This window comes from Apteryx mantelli, chromosome 6 (assembly GCF_036417845.1).
Source record: "Apteryx mantelli isolate bAptMan1 chromosome 6, bAptMan1.hap1, whole genome shotgun sequence".
Taxonomy (NCBI): Eukaryota; Metazoa; Chordata; class Aves; order Apterygiformes; family Apterygidae; genus Apteryx; species Apteryx mantelli.
This window is the reverse complement of record NC_089983.1, coordinates 24,140,890-24,165,970: the sequence shown is the minus strand read 5'-3', so window position 1 is coordinate 24,165,970 and position 25,081 is coordinate 24,140,890. Positions and strand designations below refer to the sequence as shown.

At 43.3% G+C, this 25,081-nt stretch overlaps 1 protein-coding gene across 1 annotated transcript in view; it reads right to left on the bottom strand.

Annotated features, from left to right (window-relative positions):
- The window catches only part of TTN (titin), a 249,629-nt gene that overhangs the window by 171,352 nt on the left and 53,196 nt on the right, over positions 1–25,081 (bottom strand). Inside the window, exons 45-88 of the mRNA XM_067298992.1 lie at positions 24,512–24,790; positions 22,960–23,523; positions 22,255–22,536; positions 21,884–22,162; positions 21,205–21,483; positions 20,827–21,105; positions 20,416–20,703; positions 20,011–20,289; positions 19,625–19,906; positions 19,235–19,513; positions 18,846–19,124; positions 18,472–18,750; positions 18,066–18,353; positions 17,684–17,962; positions 17,267–17,548; positions 16,864–17,142; positions 16,441–16,719; positions 16,065–16,343; positions 15,660–15,947; positions 15,134–15,412; positions 14,638–14,919; positions 13,741–14,019; positions 13,350–13,631; positions 12,550–12,828; positions 12,137–12,424; positions 11,651–11,929; positions 11,276–11,554; positions 10,894–11,172; positions 10,490–10,777; positions 10,072–10,359; positions 8,850–9,131; positions 7,772–8,050; positions 7,377–7,658; positions 6,953–7,231; positions 6,549–6,836; positions 6,073–6,351; positions 5,676–5,954; positions 5,320–5,598; positions 4,886–5,173; positions 4,425–4,712; positions 1,421–1,702; positions 877–1,155; positions 477–758; positions 76–354 (exon numbers count right to left, since the gene is read on the bottom strand). Of these exons, the coding sequence (XP_067155093.1) occupies positions 76–354; positions 477–758; positions 877–1,155; positions 1,421–1,702; positions 4,425–4,712; positions 4,886–5,173; positions 5,320–5,598; positions 5,676–5,954; positions 6,073–6,351; positions 6,549–6,836; positions 6,953–7,231; positions 7,377–7,658; positions 7,772–8,050; positions 8,850–9,131; positions 10,072–10,359; positions 10,490–10,777; positions 10,894–11,172; positions 11,276–11,554; positions 11,651–11,929; positions 12,137–12,424; positions 12,550–12,828; positions 13,350–13,631; positions 13,741–14,019; positions 14,638–14,919; positions 15,134–15,412; positions 15,660–15,947; positions 16,065–16,343; positions 16,441–16,719; positions 16,864–17,142; positions 17,267–17,548; positions 17,684–17,962; positions 18,066–18,353; positions 18,472–18,750; positions 18,846–19,124; positions 19,235–19,513; positions 19,625–19,906; positions 20,011–20,289; positions 20,416–20,703; positions 20,827–21,105; positions 21,205–21,483; positions 21,884–22,162; positions 22,255–22,536; positions 22,960–23,523; positions 24,512–24,790 (12,669 nt within the window). The remainder of the gene's footprint in view (positions 1–75; positions 355–476; positions 759–876; positions 1,156–1,420; positions 1,703–4,424; positions 4,713–4,885; positions 5,174–5,319; positions 5,599–5,675; positions 5,955–6,072; positions 6,352–6,548; positions 6,837–6,952; positions 7,232–7,376; positions 7,659–7,771; positions 8,051–8,849; positions 9,132–10,071; positions 10,360–10,489; positions 10,778–10,893; positions 11,173–11,275; positions 11,555–11,650; positions 11,930–12,136; positions 12,425–12,549; positions 12,829–13,349; positions 13,632–13,740; positions 14,020–14,637; positions 14,920–15,133; positions 15,413–15,659; positions 15,948–16,064; positions 16,344–16,440; positions 16,720–16,863; positions 17,143–17,266; positions 17,549–17,683; positions 17,963–18,065; positions 18,354–18,471; positions 18,751–18,845; positions 19,125–19,234; positions 19,514–19,624; positions 19,907–20,010; positions 20,290–20,415; positions 20,704–20,826; positions 21,106–21,204; positions 21,484–21,883; positions 22,163–22,254; positions 22,537–22,959; positions 23,524–24,511; positions 24,791–25,081) is intronic.

Sequence of the window (25,081 nt, the reverse complement as noted above, 5' to 3'; positions counted from 1 at the left end):
AAACAGTGTGCCATCTGAAGGCATTTTAAAGGAACTGTAGGATCAGATGTGATTCAAAAAGAGTAGTCAACTAACCTGAAACATGCACTGAAGCTGCACAGCTGCTTTTACCAACACTGTTTTTCACCTCAAAAGTGTATTCTCCACTGTCTTCTAGTCCTGCATTGAGGATCTTAAGCCCAGATACTTTGTTGAAGAAACTGATTTTATATTTATGATCGGTGGACAATTCATTCCCATCCTTAAACCACCTGGCAGTAAGCTCTGGTGTGCCATCTACTGTGCATTCGAGAGTACAAGAGTCTCCAGCTGTAACTTTCACTGGGCCTGGTTTCTCTACAATGACTGCTGGTTCTGCAAGGAGATGCAAGTTACAGCATTTTTAAAAACAACAATGCAAAAGTTATTAGTAGCATAAAAACTGATACTTTCAAAACATCTTAAGACACATAATGCTTTTTTTCCATGTTACCGACCTAGCACTGTCAGAGTGGCAAAGCATTCCTGAACTCCAGCATCATTTTTTATCTGACAGATGTACTTTCCAGCATTGGCTGGTTCTGCATTTCCAATCTGTATGGCTGCAATGTTTTCTGAAAAGGAGATCCAGAGGTTTTCACTTTCCCTAATAATTTCACCTTTGTCTTTCAACCACAGAACAGAAATGGGCTGTGATCCTTCTACTGTAGCCTGCAGTTCAATTGATTCCCCAACTACAACAGTGAGATCACCCAGCTTCTTCACAAAGGTTGGTGGTGCTATTTAAGAGAAAATATTTAATAGTAAAAAAAAAAAAAAAAGCGTCAGGAGCGGAAAAGTAGGAGGAGAATGACAGGAACAATGAAATGCCAAGAAGGTGTCAATTCTTATACAAACCTCTTAGTATTACAGAGCCAATACAGGAGTCACTTCCCACATCATTTACAGCTTTACAGTGATAGTCACCAACATCTGCAGCATCCACACTGAGAATGTGAATACTAGCAAGATAGTTCTCAGACATGACCTTATACTTCTTGCTGCTCCGAATTTCTCGTTTGTCTTTATACCATGAAATCTGGAATGGAGGAGTGCCCTGAAGCTCACATTCCAGGTGAATATCAGACCCTTTCAAGGTCTGGACTGGATGGGGTTTCTTGGTAAAAACAGGAGGTGCTAAAAAGAGAGGAGTTAAAATTTGTGTTATTTGAGCTGAAGTCACTAAAACGGAAAGACTATTCAAGTAGCCATACTGATGTTGAACAGCAAGGACAAACCATAAATAAAAGCTATCTCCCACACAATAACAAACAGGCGAGAGACATGCCATGTTTTCAGACAAGTTTTGGCCTGTCTGATGAAAGAAAGTGTGACATAACCACTTTTCCACACAGGAGGATTCATACAGAAAGAAAAGGAAAGGAAGAGCTTGGATCCTGACCTTTTACTTTCAGTGAGGTACTGGTGCTTGCACTACCCGCTGGATTCTGTGCTTCACAAGTGTAGTCACCGCTGTCTTCAACACTGAGATTGTGCATTTCAATGACTGCCACTGAATCCACAAAGGACATTCTGTATTTTTCACTGGGATGGATCTCGGTTTCACCTTTGTACCAGATTACCTTGATTTCTGGAGATCCACCTACTTTGCATTCATACCTAGTGGAATCATGCTGTTTCACCAGTCTTGAGGAGTCTAGTTTCTTAATAAATCTTGGTGGTTCTGGAAAGCCAAAAAGGGGAAGATGATGCTTTAAACTGCACTGATTCTTTGAATAAGCATGATACATGTAACAGAAAATGTCAACTTCGGTGAGTTACGCAAACATTCTAATTCTGCAGCTGCTATTAATTTTTTGGATGATTTCAAGTCTGCCCAAACTGTACAGCAGGCAACAAACAAATTCTCTATCTGCAGTTCAGTTAGTTTATCTTTCCATTCTAGTTCTCTGTCTAGGTATTCAGTTCATATCAGCTGGCATGTGTGGTTTTTTTTAAAGTAGTGTTCTCTTGCATCATGTAGGTAATAAAAATGTGCCTGTTAGAAATGCAAGAATCCTAACTGTTCAACCAAGAACTACAATCAAGAAGAGCACTCATGCTGAGCATTATAGCAACTGCTTCATATCTTAATATGCCATTAACAATTGATATAGGCAATAAATGTATATTAGTTAGAATCCTATACACATTTATTGCAAATCCAAACATAAAGGGGCACATACGGAATAAAAGTGCAAGGAGCTAAGCAAACAAAAGAGGTTCAAAACAGTCATGCTAGGAAGAATTATGAGATGGCTGGTATTATTGAAACTGGTGTCACAAGTCCTATGACTGAACATTAAAACAGATGGTTATATTTTGTTCCATAAGGAGAGGAAGGAGTGGAGGAAGGGTGCTTTTTACATCAAAAGCATCATAATAATGATTCAGAATCACAAGACTCTTGAGTACTCATGGATCAAAGAACTAACTAGTAAAACAAAGAGGTGGTAATGTGGGCCCAACTGACAAATCTCTCTACAAACAGGATGAAGTGCCTGTTTATGCATCTGTCTGTGAAGTGTAGGAAGAAAATCTATTTTACTGTGGGTCACTTCAACCTGTGGGGCATTTGCAGGACATACTATGTTGTTAGTAACAAAACTTCCTTAGAGTTTCTAAAAATAAAAGATGATGCCTTGTTAACACAAGGACTCTCACAACCTCAATAATTTACTATCAGATTTCATTTTGACAGAGAGTTGATTACCTGTCTGCATAGTGACAATTGCTGAGCAACCACACTCTAATTCTGCTTCTTTCCAAAATGAAAATTTATATTTTAGCAAGGTATGTGCTTAGAATGTTAAGCAAAGAAGTTTCTAGAATCTAAAAGCAATTGTTAAAACAGATTGAAAACAAAAAATTTAAAAGCAGGAAAGTTAACAAAAAATAAGAGCTGTTCCAGGACAATTTAACAAAAGTCCTGGATTCTACAAACAATAGGCTATATCTATTCTGTATGTAATAGAGGTGAGGCAGCATCTGCTCAGATTAGACACATGCAAATCAATGAACACAACTTGCACTTCTAAGTTCTATAGGAACCAGCTGAGAAGCAATGAATGTTAACTTTACTACTCTGGGGAAGTTGTACAAATTCTAAAGGATGTGAATGAATGCCAATGTAAGTTCAGTATCAAAAAGGAAATAATAATCCTGAAAAAATAATACAAGAATGTATTTAGGATTTTGTGAATAAAGAATTAAAGCCTAAGAAAATAATAATGCCAGTTAGGATCATTTTATGAACAGTAACTTGAGTCAAATAAACCTATTAGTCATGTTATCATTAAGAATAAACAGAATTGCAGTTCTGGTGGAAGCAAGCTTGAAATCTTTAAAAGGGATTAGATTTCTTGCTACAATCTTTGAATATGGTTGCTGTAAGTCAAACTAGATAAAAACAGCATCCCTACTCGCCACTGAATTCACAGATAATTCAGTCTGCCACACTCTCTGCCACACTCCTCCCCACCCCATGTAGAAAAATCCCTACAAATACATATATACTCCAGAAACATATAATGCATTTGACCAGTACTTATCACAAAATTTTGCTAGGGGTGATGCAGCTTCTCATGTTATTTGTTGCAGAGAGTAAAAGCCAGAGTATTTACTCTTAAAATGCCTTTTTTCTCCCTAAACTCACACAGAGAAAAAGAAAACGAAGGCCCTGAAACAATGGGGGCATTCAAGCTCATGCATCATTTAAGAGGTGTATTTTCTATTCTTCCTTCTATAAAATCAATAGAAATGAGATATCCAGAACAGCTATAAATAAATCCAAGGTTTCCGCCTACATTAAGGAAATTACACTAATGCACAAGTGTCATTTACACCAGTAATAAATTTAGATCTGTGAAAATCATAAGATCCACACACTATGTGGAGAAGCAGTGTGTTGGTGGAATAGATATTTGTCACCAAGTCTGCCCTTAGCTCCTCCAATTTTCACTATCTAGAATAGCAACTTTCTATGTTTTCAGGCTCTGAAAGAGTAAAAATATTTGCAGGAGCTACAGACCCAGTCAGGTTAAATTAAAACCTCATAAGTGAACTTGTTTCTCTCAGTTACAATTCCCTCCCCTGCACTTTTGGAAGAAGACTTTAAAGAAGACAGAAATTTTGCTGTACAACAGGGTTGTTCATAGAGGTACAATGGGGTACAAAGCCAGAGTTAACATTAGGTGAAAAGATCCCTTTGATAAGACAAATCAGTCAGCCACACCAAAAGAAAAAGGGTAAGTATTTATAAATTAAATTAATATTTAAATGAAATAAGAGTTCTCTGTGTGGCCTCTTGTAAAGATAGTCCCAAACATGTCTGTACTATCTGGGGCTTTGTTTTCTGAGTGTCAGTCTGGCAAAGAAGAAAAGCCTGGTGAACAGTAAAGCAATACCTTGTACAGCTAGCTGAGCTGCGCACGCGTCCTTTCCAACACTGTTGCTGGCAGTACACATGTAATGTCCAGCATCCCCTTTACCCACTTTTAGGACTGTCAAGCTGGCTGTGTTTTCCACCAATGTCATCTTGTAGTTGCCACCTGGTCGGACCTCTCTGTTGTCTCTGGTCCATGTAATCCTCATGGGAGTGGAGCCAGTCACATGGCATTTAAAGGTTGTGCTCTCCCCCAGTGCCACATCAACAGATACCGGCTTGATGTCAAAGAAGGGAGGCTGTAGATGTTCTGCAAAGAGGAGAGCATGGCAGAGCTCACTGCTGATCCCTCCTCACCATACACCTCACCGTGTCGTGTGCAGACTCCCTTATGGTCATGCAATGGGGAGAGTGGGGGAAAGGGCAAAGAAATAAAAGAGCAAAGAGCTACAAAAGATGTTTGTTTAAAAGCGAGCAACAAACCTGTAAGGATGAGCTTAGCGCTGGAAGATGCAGTCCCCAGAGCATTTTGGGCTGAACAAGTGTACTGGCCGCAGTGAGCCATGCTGGTTTGCAAGATCTGGAGAGCTGCAACATTATTTAAGAAGGTTGACTGCATGTTATCGCTGTCGCTTAAGAGAGCCCCATCCTTGTACCAAGAGACCTGGATAGGCTCTGAGCCATTTATGCGGCAATCAAATGTCACTGGGGAGCCAACTGTCTCCTGAATATCTTTCAGTTTCCTGGCAAATGTAGGGGGAAGTTTACGTTCTGAAAAATAATAATAACCACTGTAAGTAGGAAGCCACCTTGTCAATCTAGAATTAATTAGTACTGACATTAATAATAACCCCTTTCAACAAACAGCAAAGAGTTCCTACAAACTATGCCACTGAAAAGTGGCCTCAATCCATCACCTTTAACAACAAGCAAAGCTGTGGAGGTAGCGAAGCCAACGCTATTTTCTGCTTTGCAGACATATTCTCCAATGTCACTGTCCTCCACCATGGAGAACGCCAGTGTTGCCACATTATTCTTGAAGTGCATTTTGTAAGCCTGTGTTGATCTGAGCTTGGTTTCATCTTTGTACCAAGACACCTTGATTTCTGGTGCGCCACCAATCTGGCATTTTAAGATCAAGGGCTCGCCGACCTTCACCTCCACACGGTCCAGGTGTGTGAGAAAATAGGGAGGTTCTAGGGAAGAAAAGAGCACAGTGAGCAGAAGCAGAACATCACTTGGCTGCCTTGGAGGGATCAGGGGGGACGCGCACCTAGGATGGATACAAGGCTGTGGCAAACATCCCCACCAGCCTCATTTGCAACCTCGCAGGTGTATTCGCCTTCATCGCTCTTGATGCTGTTGAAGATTTCGAGGATGCCAGATTTGTCAGTAGTTGTAACACTGCAGCGCAGAGACTGAGCAATGGGTGTGCCATTTCTTTTCCAGGTTACAGAGATGGGAGGGGTGCCCATGTAGCTGCTTTCCAGCACAATGGACTTTCCCTGCTCCACACTGAAATCACTTAATTTCTTCACAAAGACTGCAGGCTCTGTGGGGAGACATTGGTTAACAGTGAGAGGGACCCTTGTGGCAGGGCTGCAGGCACAATGTGCAGGGAGAGAGAGACACCTGTGCATGTGCACATGCACACACAAACACACACACACCTTTCACAAAGAGGTGAGTAGCACATGAGGCGCTGCCAGCATCATTAGTGACCACGCACGCATAGTCCCCGCTGTGGCCTAGCTCCACGTTGTACAGCTGCAGCTGTGCCACAGACTCATCCAGAGAGATGGAGCAGGTGCTATCTGGCACCAGCTCCCTGATGCCTCGGAACCAGTTCACTTTGAGTGGGGTGCTGCCCTTGATGTAGCTCGTGAATGTCACACTTGAGCCAGGCAAAACTTCCAGGGGGTCGGGTGTCTTCACAAAAGAAGGTGGTTCTAAGGTGTCATACAAAGAAGGGAAGGGAGAGAAAGATATTATTAGGAGAGTTCCTGTGGGAGGTGGAAACTAATGCACGTTTGGAGTAAAAAGAGGGAGTGAGGGAAAAAACAGAAAAAATCATGAAAAAGAAACCATGGAAAAACCAGAGGGCAGGAAGAGAAGAGGGAAGAAACATTTTGAAGAAGGAGCTGACCTTGTACCATCAAGAAGGCACTGCATTCATCAGAGCCAGCCACATTGGCTGCCACGCAGGTATATGGCCCTGTATCTGTGGCATCCAGGGCATTCAGCTTCAAAGCACAAATGTTATCCAAGAATGAGATTTCATATTTTTCCCCGCTAACGATCTCATTCCCATCCTGAAACCAGGCCACAGATATGGGAGGTGTGCCAGACACTTTGCACTCCAGCAGGACTGACGATCCCAGCACCCCCTTTGTTTCCTTTAACTTTCTTGAAAATGAAGGAGGGACAAGGTGATCTAAGTAGGACAAGGCAAAAGACTAGTAAGAAAAGTGCTGTTTTCTTCAGTGGAAAGCAAGGAGAAAAAAAGCTGTGTTTAAAGACAAGAATGAGGAACAAAGACATACAGCTGACCTGAAACATCAACTGAAGAAGTGCAGCTGCTGTCTCCCACCTCATTGTGCACTTCAAATGTATACAAGCCCCTGTCTCCCCTCTCTGCAGAAAAGACTTTTAGTGTAGATACATTGTTGAAAAAGGTAATTTGGTATTTGCGGTCACTCCTTAGTTCCCTGCCATCTTTGTACCACTTGGTGGTAAGTTCAGGCGTCCCTCCTACTTTGCACTCCAAGGTGAAAGGGTTTCCAGCCATCACTGTGATCGGCTCAGTCTTCTCTAAGATGACTGCTGGTTCTGAAATAGGAAGGGAGGGGACAGTGTGTCGTCAGGAAATCCACCCGCAAAATAGTGAGCGCAACATAAAAGCAGCAAAGAAAGGCTGGGAGAGGTAACTGTGCAAGACACAAGAAATAATACTTGTGGGGCAGGCTATACCCACCTAGCACTTGTAAAAAGGCAGAGCATTCCCGCATGCCAGCATCATTTTTGATCTGGCAGATATACTTCCCAACATCAGCTCCTGCTGCACTGGCAATCTCAAGAGTTGCAATGTTGTCCATAAACCACATCTGGACATTTTCACTCTCCCTAATAACATCGCCCTTGTCCTTAAGCCAGACAACAGAAATTGGTGGGGATCCTTCCACCACTGCCTGCAGCGCTGTTGGCTCCCCAATGAAGATTGCAGTGTCACTCAGCTTCTTGGCAAAGCGTGGGGGCTCTGATGGTGAAAACAAGGAGGCAGAGGAGATTTAATTATGCATGCCTGCTTGAAGAAGGGACAGACAGGAGGAAAAGAAGGTGCTGGTGCTGTCAATCCCCTCGCATACAAACCTTTGAATTTCACTGGGCAGGTGCAGGTGTCGCTTCCCACCTCGTTCATGGCTTTGCATTGATATTCTCCAGTATCTTGAGCTTCCAGATTGAGAATGTGAAGGCTGGCAATGGAGTGCTTTGCTGTCACCTTGAATTTCTTGCTGCTTCTGACCTGCCTCCGGTCCTTGAACCAAGCTACCTCAAAGGGTGGAGTCCCTGCTATCTCACACTGGAGGATAACATCTGAGCCTTTAAGAGTGTCCACAGGGCTCGGCACCTTGCTAAAAACAGGTGGTTCTATAAAAAAGAATCACATCAGAATGCATGAGCACACTTCCCTGGTGGGTTTCTGGATAGCAGCAGGAGGCAACATATTCAGGAAGGGGGCCTACACTTATTCTTGTAAACCCATATTTAGCCTCCAAATATGTGGCCTCACCTCCAAAAAATGCTGAGCCCCCGGCAGCTCCCAGCAAGTCATCCCTGCACTCAGAATTCCAAGGGCAGAAAATGTGACACCTCTGCACCTGTTTGGAATCAGCATGCGGCTGCCCAGCCTAACACACTTGACTCAACCTCCGGATCCACTGCTGCGCTCACCCCTACCCAAGAGCTACTCTCTCCCCTCTCTCCAGGGCCATATTCCAACCTTCCCCGCCTCTTTTCAGTCATGCAAGCTACCATCAGTGAGGCTCAGCACCACAGCCCCCTCCTCTGTCTTAAGTTTCATTCCTGCCAGGATCACTGTGTATAAAAAGGAGGCAGAGGGATGGCTGCAAACTGTGCCCAGCTCCCTTACAATGGCCATTGCTCCATCTGTTCCATTCTTCCCTTGTGACCTGACAACCTTGCCTTACTCAGCTTGCACTTGACTTAAATAGGGAGGCAATGGAGTGGCTGCACAGCGCCGAGTGCTCACCACCATTTTCTGCCTGGCCTCTAATGCTTACCCACAGCAGCATTTGAACATGAGAGCAGCTGGGGAGACACTGTCCCAGCAGCCACTGACTTCCACGGCAGCAGCTGACTCTCTAGGGGAGCATGCAGTTGGGAGTGGGCTGGGGATTCTGGTGGTGTGTGGAGCGCTGCTGCTAACCTTTCACTGTGACCAAAGTGCTGCAGCTGGCAGTGCCAGCAGAATTATGAGCTTCACATATGTAATCGCCGGCATCCTCAGTGCTGGCACCCAAGATGGTTAGCACCGCCATGGAGTCTACAAAGGACATGTGGAACCTGTCGCTCGCTTGGAGTCCTTGATCGTTCTTGTACCACACAGTCCTGATCTCTGGCGTGCCACTGATTTTACATTCGAGTTGAACTGTGTCCCCCTGCTTCACGAACCTCAAAGCTTCAGGCTTCTTGATGAACTTGGGAGGTTCTGCAGAACAAAATGAGTGCGTAGAAAGTAACAGTGTGTTTGTTTGCCGAGAGAAAATTGCAGTGCTAAGCAAGAGTCATGGGGCGCACAAGAGTCTTGGGGTGCAACAAAGTGAGTTTGCTACAGCAGCTGGATCTACTCCCAAGCTGCATTTCCTCTCAAGAAAAAACACAAGAAGGAGAAAAGCAGGCAAAGACAACAACTAGATCCAGGTTCTACCAACACTGGGGCCCACTGCTCCAAGCTGTAAAAGACACGTGAAGGATGACTGCTCCAGACAAAGGAAATTTTGCTGTTACCTTTGAAAATGTCCCCAGGCCAGCATGAAAGCTTTGACAACCCCATTCACCCCCAAGACCTTTCCCCAGGTGCAGCAGAAACACGGTAAGGACAATTTCACTTGCTTATGCATCTTTAAAGCATATTTCTATGTGAAGAACTTAACTGATTCATAGTCTAGATTAAATCAGGAATTCAGACCTCAGACTGAGCTATTTAGTAAAGCTGAAAGAGATACCGATGCTGGCCTACAGAGGCAAGATATTTTACTGTATAGTGATAAATGCTTTCCATTAGTGATATATAGTTTCCCACATAGTAATCGCTATGTATGAATACCACTGTAATTGTAGTTTAAGTACTAATGATAAAGTAAAAAGCAAGGAGAGTAGCTAATGCAAATCTCCAAACAAACAGCTCTGCAAGGAGACCTCAGCGATGTGGTCCCTTAGAGATTTTACAGGCACACAAGGCTTCCACTGCCATGCAGTGTGGCAGGACGGAAGAGTCTCCTCACTGTACAGTGTCTGCTTTCTGAAAAGCTACTTTCTATGTATTTCCAAACTGGAAATGGTGGAAGATGAGACTCAGTTACAAAGAAGTCTCTTAAATTTACCCAAGACAAGAAAATGTATGAAGGAAAATGACATAATCTCAATACCTTTGACACTAAGTTTGGCTGAGCAAAAGTCTTTCCCAATTTCATTACTAGCTTGGCAAGTGTATTGGCCAGAGTCTCCTTTGCCCACTCTGAGCACTCGAAGGTGAGCTGTATTGGCTATAAATGTAATATTGAAGTTTCCTCCAGTTCGGATCTCTCGACCATCCTTGGACCAGGTGATGTGTATTGGTTGGGCTCCAATAACATGGCATTCAAAGTCAGCACTTTCTCCAAATGGCACATCAATAGATTCTGGTTTGATATCAAAGATAGGCGCTTGCTTGGGTTCTAGAAACACAAGAAAACAGTGTAATACTCATACCTCATGCAAAAGTTCACCCAACACAAATACCACTGCATGTATGAAAAGGGAAAAGGGAGCCTGTGATCCAGGCAAAAGCTTTGCCAGTCAACACACCTGACACTGTTAGCCTAGCAGTAGAGGTGGCAGTGCCCACAGCATTGGTGGCTGTGCAGGAGTACTGTCCAGTATGATTCATCTCAGTTTGCACCAGTTGCAACACTGCAACATTATCTACAAAGGATGTGTGCACATTGTGGTCATCACTTAGCAGCACGCCATCTTTATGCCAAGTCACAGTAATGGGCTCTGAGCCATTGAGCCGACACATAAATTTAAGGGGTAAGCCAACAGGGTGCTCGATGTCCTTTAATTTCCTTGCGAAGGAAGGTGGTCGTTTACGCTCTGGAATAAACCAAGTAAAAGATAAATACGCCCCAGGAACCAAGATTTTTTGATAGCTTTGCAAGAGAAAAAGCACTGTAAAAAAAGTTTGGAGCAAACTAACATAAAATCATCACCTTGAACTGTTAAGAGAGCCTTTGTAGATGCAGTTCCTACACTGTTTTCTGCCCTGCAGGTATATTCTCCACTGTCATTGCTAACTATTTTGTTGAAAATGAGTGTAGCAACGTTGTCTTTAAAGAACACTTTGTACTCAGGAGTAGACCTGAGTTTTGTATCGCCTTTGTACCAAGACACAGTAATTTCTGGTGTTCCAGCAATGCGACATTGCAGTGTTGTGTAATCCCCAACTGACACCTCAAGGGGTTCCAAATGTGTAACAAAACAGGGAGGTTCTAAAAGAGAAAAGCAATTAGATAGGTTCATTAATAGTGCCAGACCTTGGAAAGCACACATTGGAAAGAATAAGCAAGAAAAAGAAGCAAAAGGAGCACACACCTAGGGTAGAGACTACAGCCTCACAAACATCTCTTCCTGCCTCATTTTCAACATGGCAAGTGTATTCTCCTGCATCTTCTTTGGTGCTCTCAAGAATCTCCAGGATGCAGGACTTCTCTGTGGTGGTTATGCTACACTTCTTAGACTGAGTGATGGTGTGGCCATTCTTCTTCCATGTCACAGAGATGGGCAGGCTGCCTGTGTAAGCGCCCTCCAGGATGATGGGCTTGCCAGGCTCCACATATTGATCACTCAGTTTCTTCACAAAGACAGCTGGCTCTAACGAATGGTAAGAAGCCACAAGTGTTGAGCATTACAAATGGAGGGAAGGGAACAACATCCTAGAGTAAATAGAGAGCTGCAATCTCTACAAACCTTTTACTATAAGGTGTGTTGTACAACTTGCCCTGCCAGCATCATTAGTCACTAGGCAAGTGTACTCTCCACTTTGGAGAGGAGACACATCAAATAACTCCAGCTCCACAATGGAGTCCTCCAAGTAGATGTTGCATTTATCCCCTGGCACAAGTTCATTGGCCCCTCTAAACCAGTTCACCTTAAAGGGAGGGGTTCCTCTGATAACACCTGTAAAAATGATGCTTGTGCCTGGCAAGACATCCAGAGGCTCAGGTGTCCTCTCAAAAGAGGGTGGTTCTGAACACACAAGAGAAAAAGAGAGATGAAGACAGGTTGCTACAGAATAACCTCGGTGTTTCTACATGCCACTTGAAGATAAAGAACAGTATCTTTACTTTCCAGTGCATAATTTCCCCACAATATACTTACAAAAGACTATAGGCAATTTCAAGAGAAAAAGAGGAAAGAATAGCTCAGAGAGCTTGCTGACTGTCATAAACTGACCTTGTACAGTCAATACAGCACTGCATTCATCTGAACCAGCTATGTTGGTAGCTTTGCATGTGTAAGTTCCAGTATCTGAGGAGCTAAGTGAATTCACTTCTAAAATACATAGGTTATCTGAAAAGGAGATTTGATGTTTATCGCCACTGACTAACTTAAGTCCATTTTGGAACCAGGCAACAGAAATAGGGGGTGAACCCGACACTTTGCATTCCAGCAGCGCTGAGGAACCCAGGACACAAGGAGTTTCCTTTAGTTTTCTTGTGAAAGAAGGAGGAATGATTCGATCTGCACAAGAAAATATAATATATTCACAGTTAGAGAGAAAAAGAGGGAAAGATTGGAGGAAAGGAAAGAGAAAATGGCCAAAAGGAAGTTTTGGTAAAAGATAGAAGACAAACTACCCAACCAACCTAAAACATCAACTGAGGCTGTGCAGCTGCTTTTCCCCACATCATTCTGCACTGCAAAAGTGTACAATCCGCTGTCTTCCTTTTCCGCATCCATAATTTTAAGTGTAGATACTTTGTTGAGGAAAGTAATTCTGTATTTGTGGCTGCTGGTCAGCTCTTTTCCATCCTTGAACCACCCAGTGGAAAGCTCCGGTGTGCCTGCTACTTTGCACTCCAAAGTACAGGCATCTCCTATAGTAACTCTCATTGGCTCTGCTTTCTCTACAATGACTGCAGGCTCTAGAAAGAGAGACAGGCAACACATATGGTGAAAACCTGATCTGACCTGTAGTAGCTATAGGTATCATAGCACTATAAGATAAGACATACATTTGATACTAAAGATATCTCAGTTTGTTGGGCTGGGCAATGCTTTCAGCTCTGGTTTTCCCACCTTTTATGCTGCCCTAGCCTGGAGAATCATACACTCTCCAAAATGACATAAAAATATTTTGGAACTCCTTGGTGTGAAATGCACCTGTCTGTTCCTCTCTAAGGAGGCCCGAGTAGAAGACAGGACTTAGGGATGTAGTCAGCTAGATCCCAACACAATGTAGGGGCCTGTGGCTCCTTTCACTCTTACCACTGGATGACTAGAAATAATTCCTGACTACTGCTTACTGGGAGTACAAGGATTCTCTATTTTGGTTGTTCTGAACTAAGGGTCATAAGCAAAGCATGCAGCTGAGCATGCAGCTGACACTAAATTACCAAGTTCCTAACTTAAAAATATCTTTTATGAACTTGTGTTTGTTACCAACCTAGAACAGTTAAGGTAGCCATGCACTCGCGACTTCCAGCATCATTTCTGATCTGACATATGTATTTTCCAGCACTGCTTGTCTCTGTGCGTGTGAGTTGTAAAGTTGCAATGTTCTCCACAAATGCAATCCTTGTGTTTTCACTTTCTCTAATAACTTCCTCCTTGTCTTTAAGCCATTGCACAGATATTGGTTGGGAGCCCTCCACTCTTGCTTGTAACTCTACCGGTTCACCAACCACAACAGTCACGCTGTTTATTTTTGTCAGGAATTTTGGTGGTTCTGGACAAGAAACATGCAATTGAAGTAAACAATCAGAGTTTTTGCATAAGAGAAGAGCAATGCAGTGCCATTGGGAGCATTGCAGAATGCATACTTGCCAAAATCTTACCTTTCAGCTTCACAGTACAAATGCAAGTGTCAATTCCTACGTCGTTCTGAGCTTTGCACTGATATTCACCAACATCTGCAGCTTCGACATTAAGAATGTGAACACTTGTATGGTAGTTTTTGGCTGTAACCTTATACTTCTTACTACTGCGAATTTGTCTCCTGTCTTTGTACCAGGTAACGTCAAATGGCGGTGTTCCTGAAATCTCACATTCCAGGCTAACCTCCGTCCCTTTGAGCATGTCTACTGGAGAAGGCTTCCTGCTAAAGACAGGAGGTTCTACCGAGGGAAGAAAAGAGCATTTTTAGAAAGGAATCTGGAGTTATTTGGCTAAAATACAATTTACTGATACCAGCTTTCCACAACAAGACTTCTGGGAAAATCAATAGAATGGGAAGGGACTTTCCTCATTTTCTGGGCACACCATGAAATGATCTCTGACTACCTTGCAGGTAGGTGAGCAACCAGCACCAGGCCTCTTAGCATTGCTGTAGCAAAGGTAAACAGAAGGGGTGACCCTTGTCAGAGAGGACAGAAGTCCCATTTAGCAGTTAGTGGTCTCGAATGTGGGTTGTAAAACTGACACTGCTCAGAGTTTGGGACTGTTTTTTTTCTTAAAATTTCAGCTCCATGATAGAGCAGATCCCGCTACAATCTGTCCTGGATCTTGGCAATCATGGAGCAGAGGAACAGCTAGCTTAGGACACATCTGCACTAAGGACAACAACTTTCTTGTTCAGGCCATAGCAGAAGGGGGATAGGGATTTCAAGAAACAAATAGGACACGAAGAAAAAGACAGTCCTTGAAATAATGTCATGTTCCTGTGGATTACTGAGCAGGGGAAACCACCAGGGAAAAATTAACAGGATGTAGTCAGAAAAAAGAGGACTGCTAACCTTTCACTGTGACTTTCGTGCTGCAGCTGGCCTTGCCAGCAGGGTTGTGAGCTTCACAGATGTAGTCACCGCTCTCCTCAGTGCTGAGATGATTCATTTCAAGCACGGCCACAGAGTCAATGAATGAGGTCCGGAATTTTTCACTGGCAACAATTTCATGGTCATTTCTGAACCACACTACTTTCATTTCTGGAGATCCACTTACTTTGCACTCAAGCCGGGCTGAGTCACCCTGCTTGACTACTTTTGCAGCCTCTAGCTTCTTAGCAAATTTGGGGGGTTCTAAAAAACCAGAAAAGTGGGGTCAGGAGGTCTGAATTAATATCGAAAAGGAACAAGAAGGGAAAAGAACAAGTCAAATAAATGTGGGTTGCAAACACAGAGTAGGGGATTCTCTTGGTAGTGTTTCAAAGATCACTGAGGTGGATGGACTCGGCAAAGAGAAAAGAGAAGAAATGGACAAAAATACAGCAACACAATGAGAAAGAGTGCACACCTGTTACTGTCAAGGTTGTAGTGCAAGAGTCACTGCCAACATCATTTGAAACATGGCAAGTGTAGTGTCCACTCCTGGAAGTATCCACTGAATAGAGGGTTAAGAACCCAGTTGAGCTTTCGATCCCAATGAAACAAGTTGGTCCAGATACAAGTTCTAAGTCTTCTTTGAACCACTTTACTGTAAAAGGTGGTGTTCCTTTTAGTGTGGTCTTAAACTCCACTGTGGAATCTGGGATGACTTGCTGGCTTTCAGGTTTTACTAAAAAGCTTGGTGGCTCTGTGTTTTTTAGAGAAAAGAAATATTCAGTTACATCAGAAATGCCTAAGAATGAAGAAAAATGAGTGATTGAAGGAAGCAGAGACACTGTAAATTTAGGAGGATAAAGATTCACAATAAGAAAATGGAAACAGTAAGATTTCAATGTTAATATTAAAAGGTGTAAGGCTGTTGTTATGTTAGCTGAAGATTTAGGGTCCTTTCCCAGCATCTTTCACAGGTAAGAAGTGATCAAAGAATTTCAAACCTTTCACTGTCAAGACAGCACTGCAAGAATCGCTCCCGGCAACATTAGATACACTGCATGTATAATTTGCCGTGTCTGCCAGCTCTAGATTTGCAATCTCGAGTGACATGGTGTTCTCGTGGCACAGGCTTCTACATTTTGCGCTGTCAGTTATTTCTTTTCCATCCTTAAACCATTTTGCAGTAATAGGGAGTGACCCAGAGACTTTGCACTCCATTCGGATAGAAGATCCCAGAACGGTATCCTTTTTGGTTAGCTTTTTGATAAACGAGGGAGGAATTGATTGATCTGCCCAACACAAAAAATGGCAAAAACAGACAGGTTATCTTCCTGCTTGTCTTTCACAAACACAGATTTTATCTCCTCCCTGCTAGACTGGCAAATTTGGCAAATGACAGTACAAACCTAGCACAGTCAGAACAGCTTCACAGGTGCTACTTCCAAAGTCATTTTCAACCTTAAAACCATATGTACCACTATCCTCCTTTGATACAGGTTCAATCCTGAAACTGGCCACATTGTTTTCAAAGCTCATCGTGTAGTATCTGCTGGGAAGGAGCTGTTTGCCATCTTTGTACCATCTTATTCGGAGTTCTGGTGTCCCCTCCACAGTGCACTCCAAAGTCACAGGATCTCTTTCAGTGACTTTAAGTGATTTAGCCTTTTCTATGATCCGTGCAGGCTCTGAGGTACAAAGTGTACAAAAATGGCAGTTAGCTACATAGAAGGGGCCTGACTTCCCAAGTAATCCTCCAGGATGAGCTCAAAGGGGCATACACACCTTGTACAAAAAGTAAAGCAAAGCACTTCTCAATTCCGGATTCATTCTTTGCCTGGCAGGTGTACCTCCCTCTGTGGCTGAGGTCAACATTGGTAAGTTGCAGTGTGGCCACACTGTTCTCAAAGGTAATATGATGGTACTTGTCTTCTTCCAGTATTTTCTCATCTTTTATCCATGACACAGATAGGGGCTGAGCGCCTGCTACGATGCACTGGAAGAATGCAGAGCCCTTCAAAATGCTAGTGACGTTCTCCAACTTCTTGACGAAGGATGGTGGTTCTGTGTTGTGAGGTTTTGTTAGTGGTTTGAAGGAGAAGCCATGGAAATGGAGAAGGGGAAAAAGAGATCATATAAGGTCATCCAAGTCACTACACTATAGCTAGGGGACTGAATATTTGGGGGTGTGCTTCCTAGGGGGCTGACCTTTCAAGCTGAGCCTTGTACTACAAGAACAGCTCCCTCCTTCATTTGATATAATGCATTGATATTCGCCAACATCCGAGATATCACAGTTAGTCACATTAAGAGTAAACACTGATTCTTTGGTGGAGATGGCATATTTCTTGCTGCTGAACATTTCCTTATTGTTCTTCAGCCATTTCACCTCAAATGGAGGAGTACCAGTCACCTCACACTCGAGTGTGGCCTCCATACCCTTCACCACCTCGGTGGGTCTCAACTCCCGAACAAATGTTGGAGGCTCTATAAAGAGAAATAGGGAGAGGGTGGAGAGTAGCCTGAGAGGATGAGGGGAGAAAAGGTCTCCCTGTTTCATCACGCCCACCATATGGCATTGCTCAATGAGGACAAAATGGTCACAACCAACCTTTCACTTTCAGCTCGACGCTGCAGCTCTCACTACCTGCGTCATTGTGGGCTTCACAGACATAAATCCCACTATCCAACACTCTGGCTTGAGTGACTTTCAAAGTGGCTAAACCATCTATGAAGGAGATGCTGTACTTAGCTCGGTCAGTCACTTCATTCCCATCCAGGTACCAGGTGACGTGGATCTCTGGTGTGCCTACTACCTGGCACTCGAAAGTGGTGGACTGTCCTTCACGCAAAGCTACTATGGGAGTCGGCATCTGAATAAACCTGGGGGGCTCTAGAAGATGGACAGAAAAGGTGAGGCTTTATAATACTCAAGGTAGTTTGGGGAAATACAGGGGTTTTCTCCCTTCTTCCCTCAAATTACAAGGAAAAATCAGAAGCAAAAAGATGAGAACATTGGGTTGCACACCTTTCACAAACAGAGCTGCTTTGCAAGTTGCTGTCCCCACATCATTGCTTATCTGACAAGTATAGTTCCCGGAATCAGAAGTCCTAGCTGAGAAGAGCTCCAGCACACTAGAAGTGTCATCTTTCCAGACAGAGCGATTGGCTCCGGAAAGGAGCTCTTGGCTGTCTTTAAACCACTTTATCTGTAGAGGAGTAGAGCCTTTCACCAGTGCTTTGAACTGAACCCTAGCATTGGGCACAGTCTCTTGGGACTGGGGTTTTTCCACAAAATATGGCGGTTCTATAACAGGTAAAAAAGAAGAAAGAGGATTACTCTGAGACAGGAGAATTCCAAAATTATGAATTAGAGGCCTAATACTAGAGAAAGAAGAAGGAGCTCAAACCTTTGACTGTTAAGAAACCACTGCATTGGTTGCTTCCTGCCTCATTTGTTGCTTCACAGATGTAAGAGCCACTGTCTGTGCCTTCCAGCTTATTGATTTCCAGGAAGGCAGTATTATCATGGAAAGAGTATTTGTGCTTATCACTTGCTGTTATCTCTTGGCCATCCTTGTACCACTGGATACTTATAGGATGTGAACCAGACACTATGCACTCTAAGTGGACGAAAGACCCTTTAATGCTGTCCATTTTCTTCAGTTTTTTAGTGAATTTAGGTGGTAAAATGAGATCTATCCAAGACAGAGTAAAAAGACAAAGTATTAAATTCAGCTACAGTTGTGGTAGGTCTCATCTCAGGAGAAGACAGTATCTCTGTAAAACCAATAATAAAAGAGAGCCCATACACACCTAAGACATTAATGCTGGCAGAACAGCTACTGCTCCCAACATCATTGTGAACCTCAAATATGTATTCCCCACTATCTTTCTTTTCTGTATGCAGCACCTTTAGGACTGAGACAGTATCCGTAATGCTGATCTTATATTTTGGGCCTAAAGTCAGTTCCTTGCCATCTTTGAACCACTTGGCTGTAATATTTTTAGTTCCTGAAAATTTACACTGCAAGGTTGCTGGGTCTCCCTCAGTCACATCTATTGACACAGCCTTGTCCATGATTGTAGCAGGCTCTGTTATGAAAAGGGAGACAGAGAAGTGTGTTAAGGGCATTTGTAAAAATCACAACTGTCTCAGATCACTGCAAACACTCAGAGGCTGGACCAACCTTTGACAGTCAACAGAGCAGAACACCTCTGAATTCCTGCCTCATTTTTAGCCTGGCAGAAATATTTCCCATCATGTTTCAGCTCAATAGACCTCACCAGAAGAGTGGCAACATTGTTCACAAAGGTCATTTTGATATTGTTATCTTCAATCACTTCATCGTTGTCTTTCAGCCAGGACACGGTGATGGGCAATGAGCCTTTAATGGCAGCCTGAAACACAACTGTGCCCCCTCGAAGGGAGCTAATATTTTCTATCTTCTTCAAAAACTGCGGGGGTTCTAGCAGGAAGAAAGAGGCTAAGTAAGTACAGGTCTGATACATTGCAGTGTGGCATGGAAACCACACTGGGATAAGAGTGTGCCAGTGTCATTCTGCAGCTTGCACTAACCTTTTAGTGTGACCTCCGAACTGCAGAGGCAGCTCCCAACATCATTTGTTATTCTACACTGATACTCGCCAACATCAGAAGCATCAAACCTGAAAATGTGGAGGCTAATGAAAGATTTCTCAATGCTTATTCTGTGCTTCTTACTGCTCCGCACGGGTTTATCATCCTTCATCCAAAATACTTCAAAGGGAGGTGTGCCAAGCACCTCGCACTCCAAAACCACATCGGAATCCTTTAAGACTTCCATAGATTGAAACTCCTTGCTAAAATAAGGTGACTCTACAGTGCAAAAGAAAAAACGCAGTTTGTATTAATCATGTTTTGGAAGCCTATAAAACTACACAGAGTTTAAAGAGACAAACTGGGTGGGCAGGTGGGTGTCACACACACCTTTGATTGTAACAACACTACTGCAAATATCTTTTCCAGCATCATTTCTGGCCTCACAAATATATTCTCCACTGTCTTCAGTCTCAGCCTCCATAAGGTGGAGTACTGCTGTGGATTTTGTAAAAGACATCCTGTGTTTGTTGCTCTCTTTTAGCTCCCTATTATCCTTGAACCATGCGATTTTAATCTCAGGGGTACCAGTGACTTTACAGGTCAGCTCAGCATATCCACCTTTCTTGACCAGATGGGTTGGCTCTAGCTTCTCCTTGAAGGCAGCAGGTTCTGTGGATTTAAGAAAAGTGTTCAAAATAAAGAAGGCATCAAAGAGTGCCACTGGGATCAGTCCAGCAGCTGAAAGAAGTTAAAAAGAGAGTGAGAATGCAAACCTTTTACAAACAAGTTTGCACTGCATGTTACTGAACCAGCTATATTGGAGACTTTGCAAGTGTATTTTCCTGAGTCTGTAGGTTTGACTGCATAAAGCTCCAGGTAGCTTGCTAATGCTTCTGTCATAATGTAGCAGGCTCCTCCTGTCACCAGCTCACTATCACCTTTATACCATTTCACTGTCAGTGGTGTTGTGCCTTTAAATGTGCCCTTGAAACGTACGGTTGATGCAGGCAGTACATCTTTGGATTCTGGTTCTACAATGAAGCTGGGTGGCTCTAGATTGCATTGAAGGGAAACAATTGTCAAGAGTAAGACACATGGCCTGCACTGTGGGGAAGAAAAGTATTATCATATGAAAAGAAAAAGTATGCAAGAAAGAAATGCAAAACAAATTGCCAAACCTTTTACGAACAAAGTGCTACTGCTGTCTTTGCTACCAGCAGAGTTTGTGGCTCTGCAAATGTAAACCCCAGCATCACTTGTGTCTAGATGTTTTATTTCCAAAGACGCAGACCCTTCTGCAAAGTGTACTGTGTACTTGGCACTTGTAGTGATCTCAGTATCCTGCTTAAACCAAGAGATGGTCATTGGAAGAGATCCAGAAATTTTGCAGTCTAGGCGGCATGAGGTGCTAATGACACTGTCAATATTCTTCAGTGGTTTAGTAAAGAAGGGAGGGAGAGTGCGATCTGTTGGGTGTGAAAAAAAAGAAAGAAAGGAACATGTGAGCAAAACAGAGGCGCAGTTCTGCTTCTAGGTCTCTCAGGCTCAGAGCAGAGGAGCAGGGCTCTTTGCAAAGAGTCAGTACCAACCTAGCACAGTAAAGCTGGTAGTACAAGAGCTGATCCCCACATCATTGGCTATCTCAAAGGTGTACTCGCCACTGTCCTGCATTTCGGCAGCATAAAACTTGAGCTGAGCAATGTTATTTTTAAAGCTGATCCTATATTTTTTGCTGGCAGGTAGTGGCCTTCCATCTTTGAACCATTTGGTTTTTAGCTCTGGAGTGCCCGTGACAGTGTACTCCAAAATGGCTGGATCCCCTGCTGTTACCTGAATCACTTCGGATTTGTCAATGATTTTGGCAGGTTCTACAAAAGAATTAAAGAACTGGTGTTAAGGACAAAAGAGAATTGCTCTTCTTCTCATGTAGGAGACATTGCAGGGGGTCAGAGGGCTCCTACACTGACCTTTAACTGTTAGTTCTCCAAAGCACGACTGACTCCCTGCATCATTTTCAGCCACACAGGAGTATTTGCCACCAGAGCTCAGCTGGACACCAGCAATTTGCAGTGTTGCTAGGCCATGTTCAAACATCACTCTCACTCTGTTATCATCTTGAACAATGTCTTTTCCCTTCATCCATATCACAGAAATAGGCTCTGACCCTTTCACCACAGCCTGTAATGTAACAGTATCTCCAGCCAGAGCCATCACATTTTCAATTTTCTTAACAAAAGATGGTGGTTCTAGTTCAAAGAAGAGAGACAAAAAGAAATACTCATCTGCTACTACATCGTTTCGCGAAACTTGCTGCTCAAGGATTGTTTTATAAGACAGTCTGTGCAGTACACGGCGCAATCTGGCCAAAGTACAGACATGGGGAAGGGCCACATTCCCCTGCTGTGAGATTAACACATGAACCTTTAAACCCCATGTCTGGGATGCACTAGGGTAGCTTTCAAATTCAGAGGTTTGATGGCAGATAGAGGTAAGATATACATAAAATTTTAAGAGAAGAAGACAACACTCTTCTCCTTCCCATCCTCCCCCAGCCAACCACAAATCCAAAGAAATGACATTTCAAGAAACAAGAGGTCCTCAGCAATCCCGGAAGTAAGTGGAAAGAATTTTGTCTCTCCCACTGACCTTTCAAGATGTATGTCGCACTGCATATGCACTTCCCAACTTCATTAGCTATCATACACTCGTATTCACCGACATCCGCACTATTAAAGGAGGACACCTCCAGAGAAATAACAGCCTTCTGAGAGGTCAACCTGTATTTTTTACTGCTGCGAATCTGTTTCTTGTCTTTGTACCAGCTAATCTCAAATGGTCCACTGCCAGCAACCTCACACTGAAGGACGGTGTTTGTTCCCTTCACTACCTCTGCTGGTTCGAGCGTTCGGATGAAAGAGGGAGGCTCTATAATAGCAGCAAGAAAGAATTAGTCACCCATGCCATAAAAAGGAAGGCTTTTCCCAGGAATTTGACTGGCAATGGCAGGAAGAACAGACCTTTGACAACTACTTCTGCGGTGCAGCTGTCACTCCCAACCTCATTTACAGCTTCACATGAGTAGCTCCCACTGTCATCAACTTTCATCTCAGAAATATCTAACACAGCCACAAAATTGACAAAGGACATCCTCTGGGTGTTGCTTTCATGGATTTCCTTATTGTTCTTGAACCAAGTAATCTGGATTTCAGGAGACCCTTTGACTTTGCACTGAAGCCGTGCAGAGTCACCTGGGGTCAGTAAATAAGATGGATCAACCTTCTTCACAAATGATGGTGGTTCTAAAAAAGGGACAGAAAAGAAAAGAAAAGAAAAGAAAAGAAAAGAAAAGAAAAGAAAAGAGCCTGAAATATGAAGCTTGGTTACTAGCAGAGGAACAAAACATGACTTTAGAAAAGATCAGCATAATCTTTGCTGAGCCGCAGTTCTCACAGTCTCTCCAGCCCTCTCCCTCCATCTCTCCCCCACATGCAGGAGCAACCCTTCGATCTGGTTGGCGAAATAAATACTGAAGTGTTTGTGCACAGTGCATTCCACAGTGCACTGGAAGGCAAGGCGGAAATGAGCAAGAGGTGAATAGACCTGATGGAAGGTCTGAGAAGAGTTCACAGAATGATTTCAGCCTGGGGAAACCTTTTACCTGCAAAAGAAGAAGTGGGGAACCCAAGAAGAGCAAAGGCAAAGGGGGTCTAGGACTGTCTTACCTCTGACTGTGACGCTGGCAGAAGAGGAGCTGCTTCCCGCCTCATTTGAGGCAGTGCATACATAATGGCCCGAATCTTTGAGCTTAGCCAGAGGAATCTCAAGTGAGGCTATTTTGTCTTCAAAGTAAATCTTATAATCTTTGCCCGGAGGGATTTTGTTTCCATCCTTTGTCCATCCTACAGTTACTTTCCTGTCTTCATCTACCTGACATTCAAGACGTATTTTTTTATTGACTGCTGACTGTACAGACTGCAAAACTTTAATAAAGCGAGGCTTGTCTATAATGACCATTTCAGCCTGGCAGACGTCAGCCCCAAACTTGTTGGAAGCTTTGCAAGTGTAAACCCCTCTGTCACTGGTGGTGAGAGGGGAAATTTCTAACACATGCTTATTTTCCACTTTGGAGATCTTGTGGTGGTCCGAAGGTGAAATGGTCGTGCCATCTTTCTGCCAGGCAATGTCGATGACTGGGGTGCCCGAAACAATACACATGAACCTGGCACTTTTGCCCACAAAAGTAGTGATTGATTCAGGTCTGGTGAGAAACGTTGGTGGAAATGCTTCTGCAAAACAAAGGCGTTCAATGTTATCTAGAGGTGAGGACCAGCACTTATGCTGTCTTTCCACATTTGCCAGGAAGAGAGAGCAGGAGGACTTGGTTTGCCATTAGACAGCAAAAGAGGCCAACAGTGAAGGAGATAAGAGGTATTAAAGATAATAAATGTTGGCTTTTGGTTTTACACTTCTTGGGTCTGCCTATTGCTTGAGAGATTGAAGGTATTTTGACTCTCTGGAGCGATGTACAAACCCAAGGAAATAAGCAGAAAGCCAGAGCTTCCTCCCACAAGACTGAGAAATTTGCACACCATTCCCCCAAGACTGTCAAGTTTGTACACTATCAGCAGTCTGTGCATCTTTCTTTAGTTTGGCACTTAGCAAAGACTGCATAAAAGATCCTCACGCAAAAATAAAAGTTGAAGTAAGAAAAATTGCCATACACTGAATGCCCATAAGATGTTTTAAAAAAAAAAGTAAATTGCATGGTTCTCAATAGATTGAAAACCCTTTCTAAACTGAGAAACACCTTTGAACCCTCTTTTGTTTGTTTAAGATGATCTGTTCCCCCCCCACACACACACTGTTCCCATCTGGCCATGACACACAGATGTTCAGGTAAGCAGAACCTGTCTTGCAAGTATAGCTGCAGGATAAATGTAAGGTGCTAGGATAATCACACAATGATTATTACACTAAAGAAATCAGATTTAAGAGCTTATTGTCTGAAGGTTAAATAAACCTTCTTCAAGGATGTATTCACAAAGCAGTCTCATTCTGTTGAAGATCTGGTTCCTCCCGTTCTCTCTTTTGCCCTTCTTACTTCCCTCCGGAAACTTTTCATGCTGATTTCCCTTTCTGAGTACAGAAAGCACCTAAAAGCAGTATTCTCAAAATCAAGAGCCCTGCTAAGTAAGAGCCCTGGTAAGTAAATCGGTGAAAGCAGTACAATATATCGGGACATTTTATAGAAAAGGAAAAGGGCTTAGGACTTACCAGTTACTGTTAAAATGGCTGTAGAGCTTACACTGCCGTATTGGTTGGAAGCCTTACAGCTATACTCTCCGCAGTCAACAACCTGAGGCCTTGGGATCTCCAGTGTAGAGAGGTAGTTGGAGGTGCGAATGGAATATTTGTCCCCATCATATATCTCTCGGCCAGCTTTGTACCACTGAAACCTGACATTGGGAGCAGTCTCTACCTCACAGGTGAACTTGGCCACGTGGTTTACTGCCACCTCCAGGGATTCAAGCCGTCTTCTCAGGATTGGTGCAACTGAAATCAGAAGCACAGAGTGACTCAAAGCCCTGTCTGCTGGCATTCTGGAAAGTAATAGTTAGTGAAGTCACTGACTGAAAAAAGGTGGGTGATTTACTAGCAATCCACAGAAAGTGACTGTAAAAGAAAAAAATTACTGCAAGAAATGAAAGCAGCACTAGCCTCAGTGGACAGAGAGTGTTGTGGCACATAATGGCATGAGGAAACAAAGTGGTGATCCTGGAAAACTGGAAAAATGCAAAACAGCAAGGTGCAATAACAATGTGCAGAAACGATGTGATACAGACA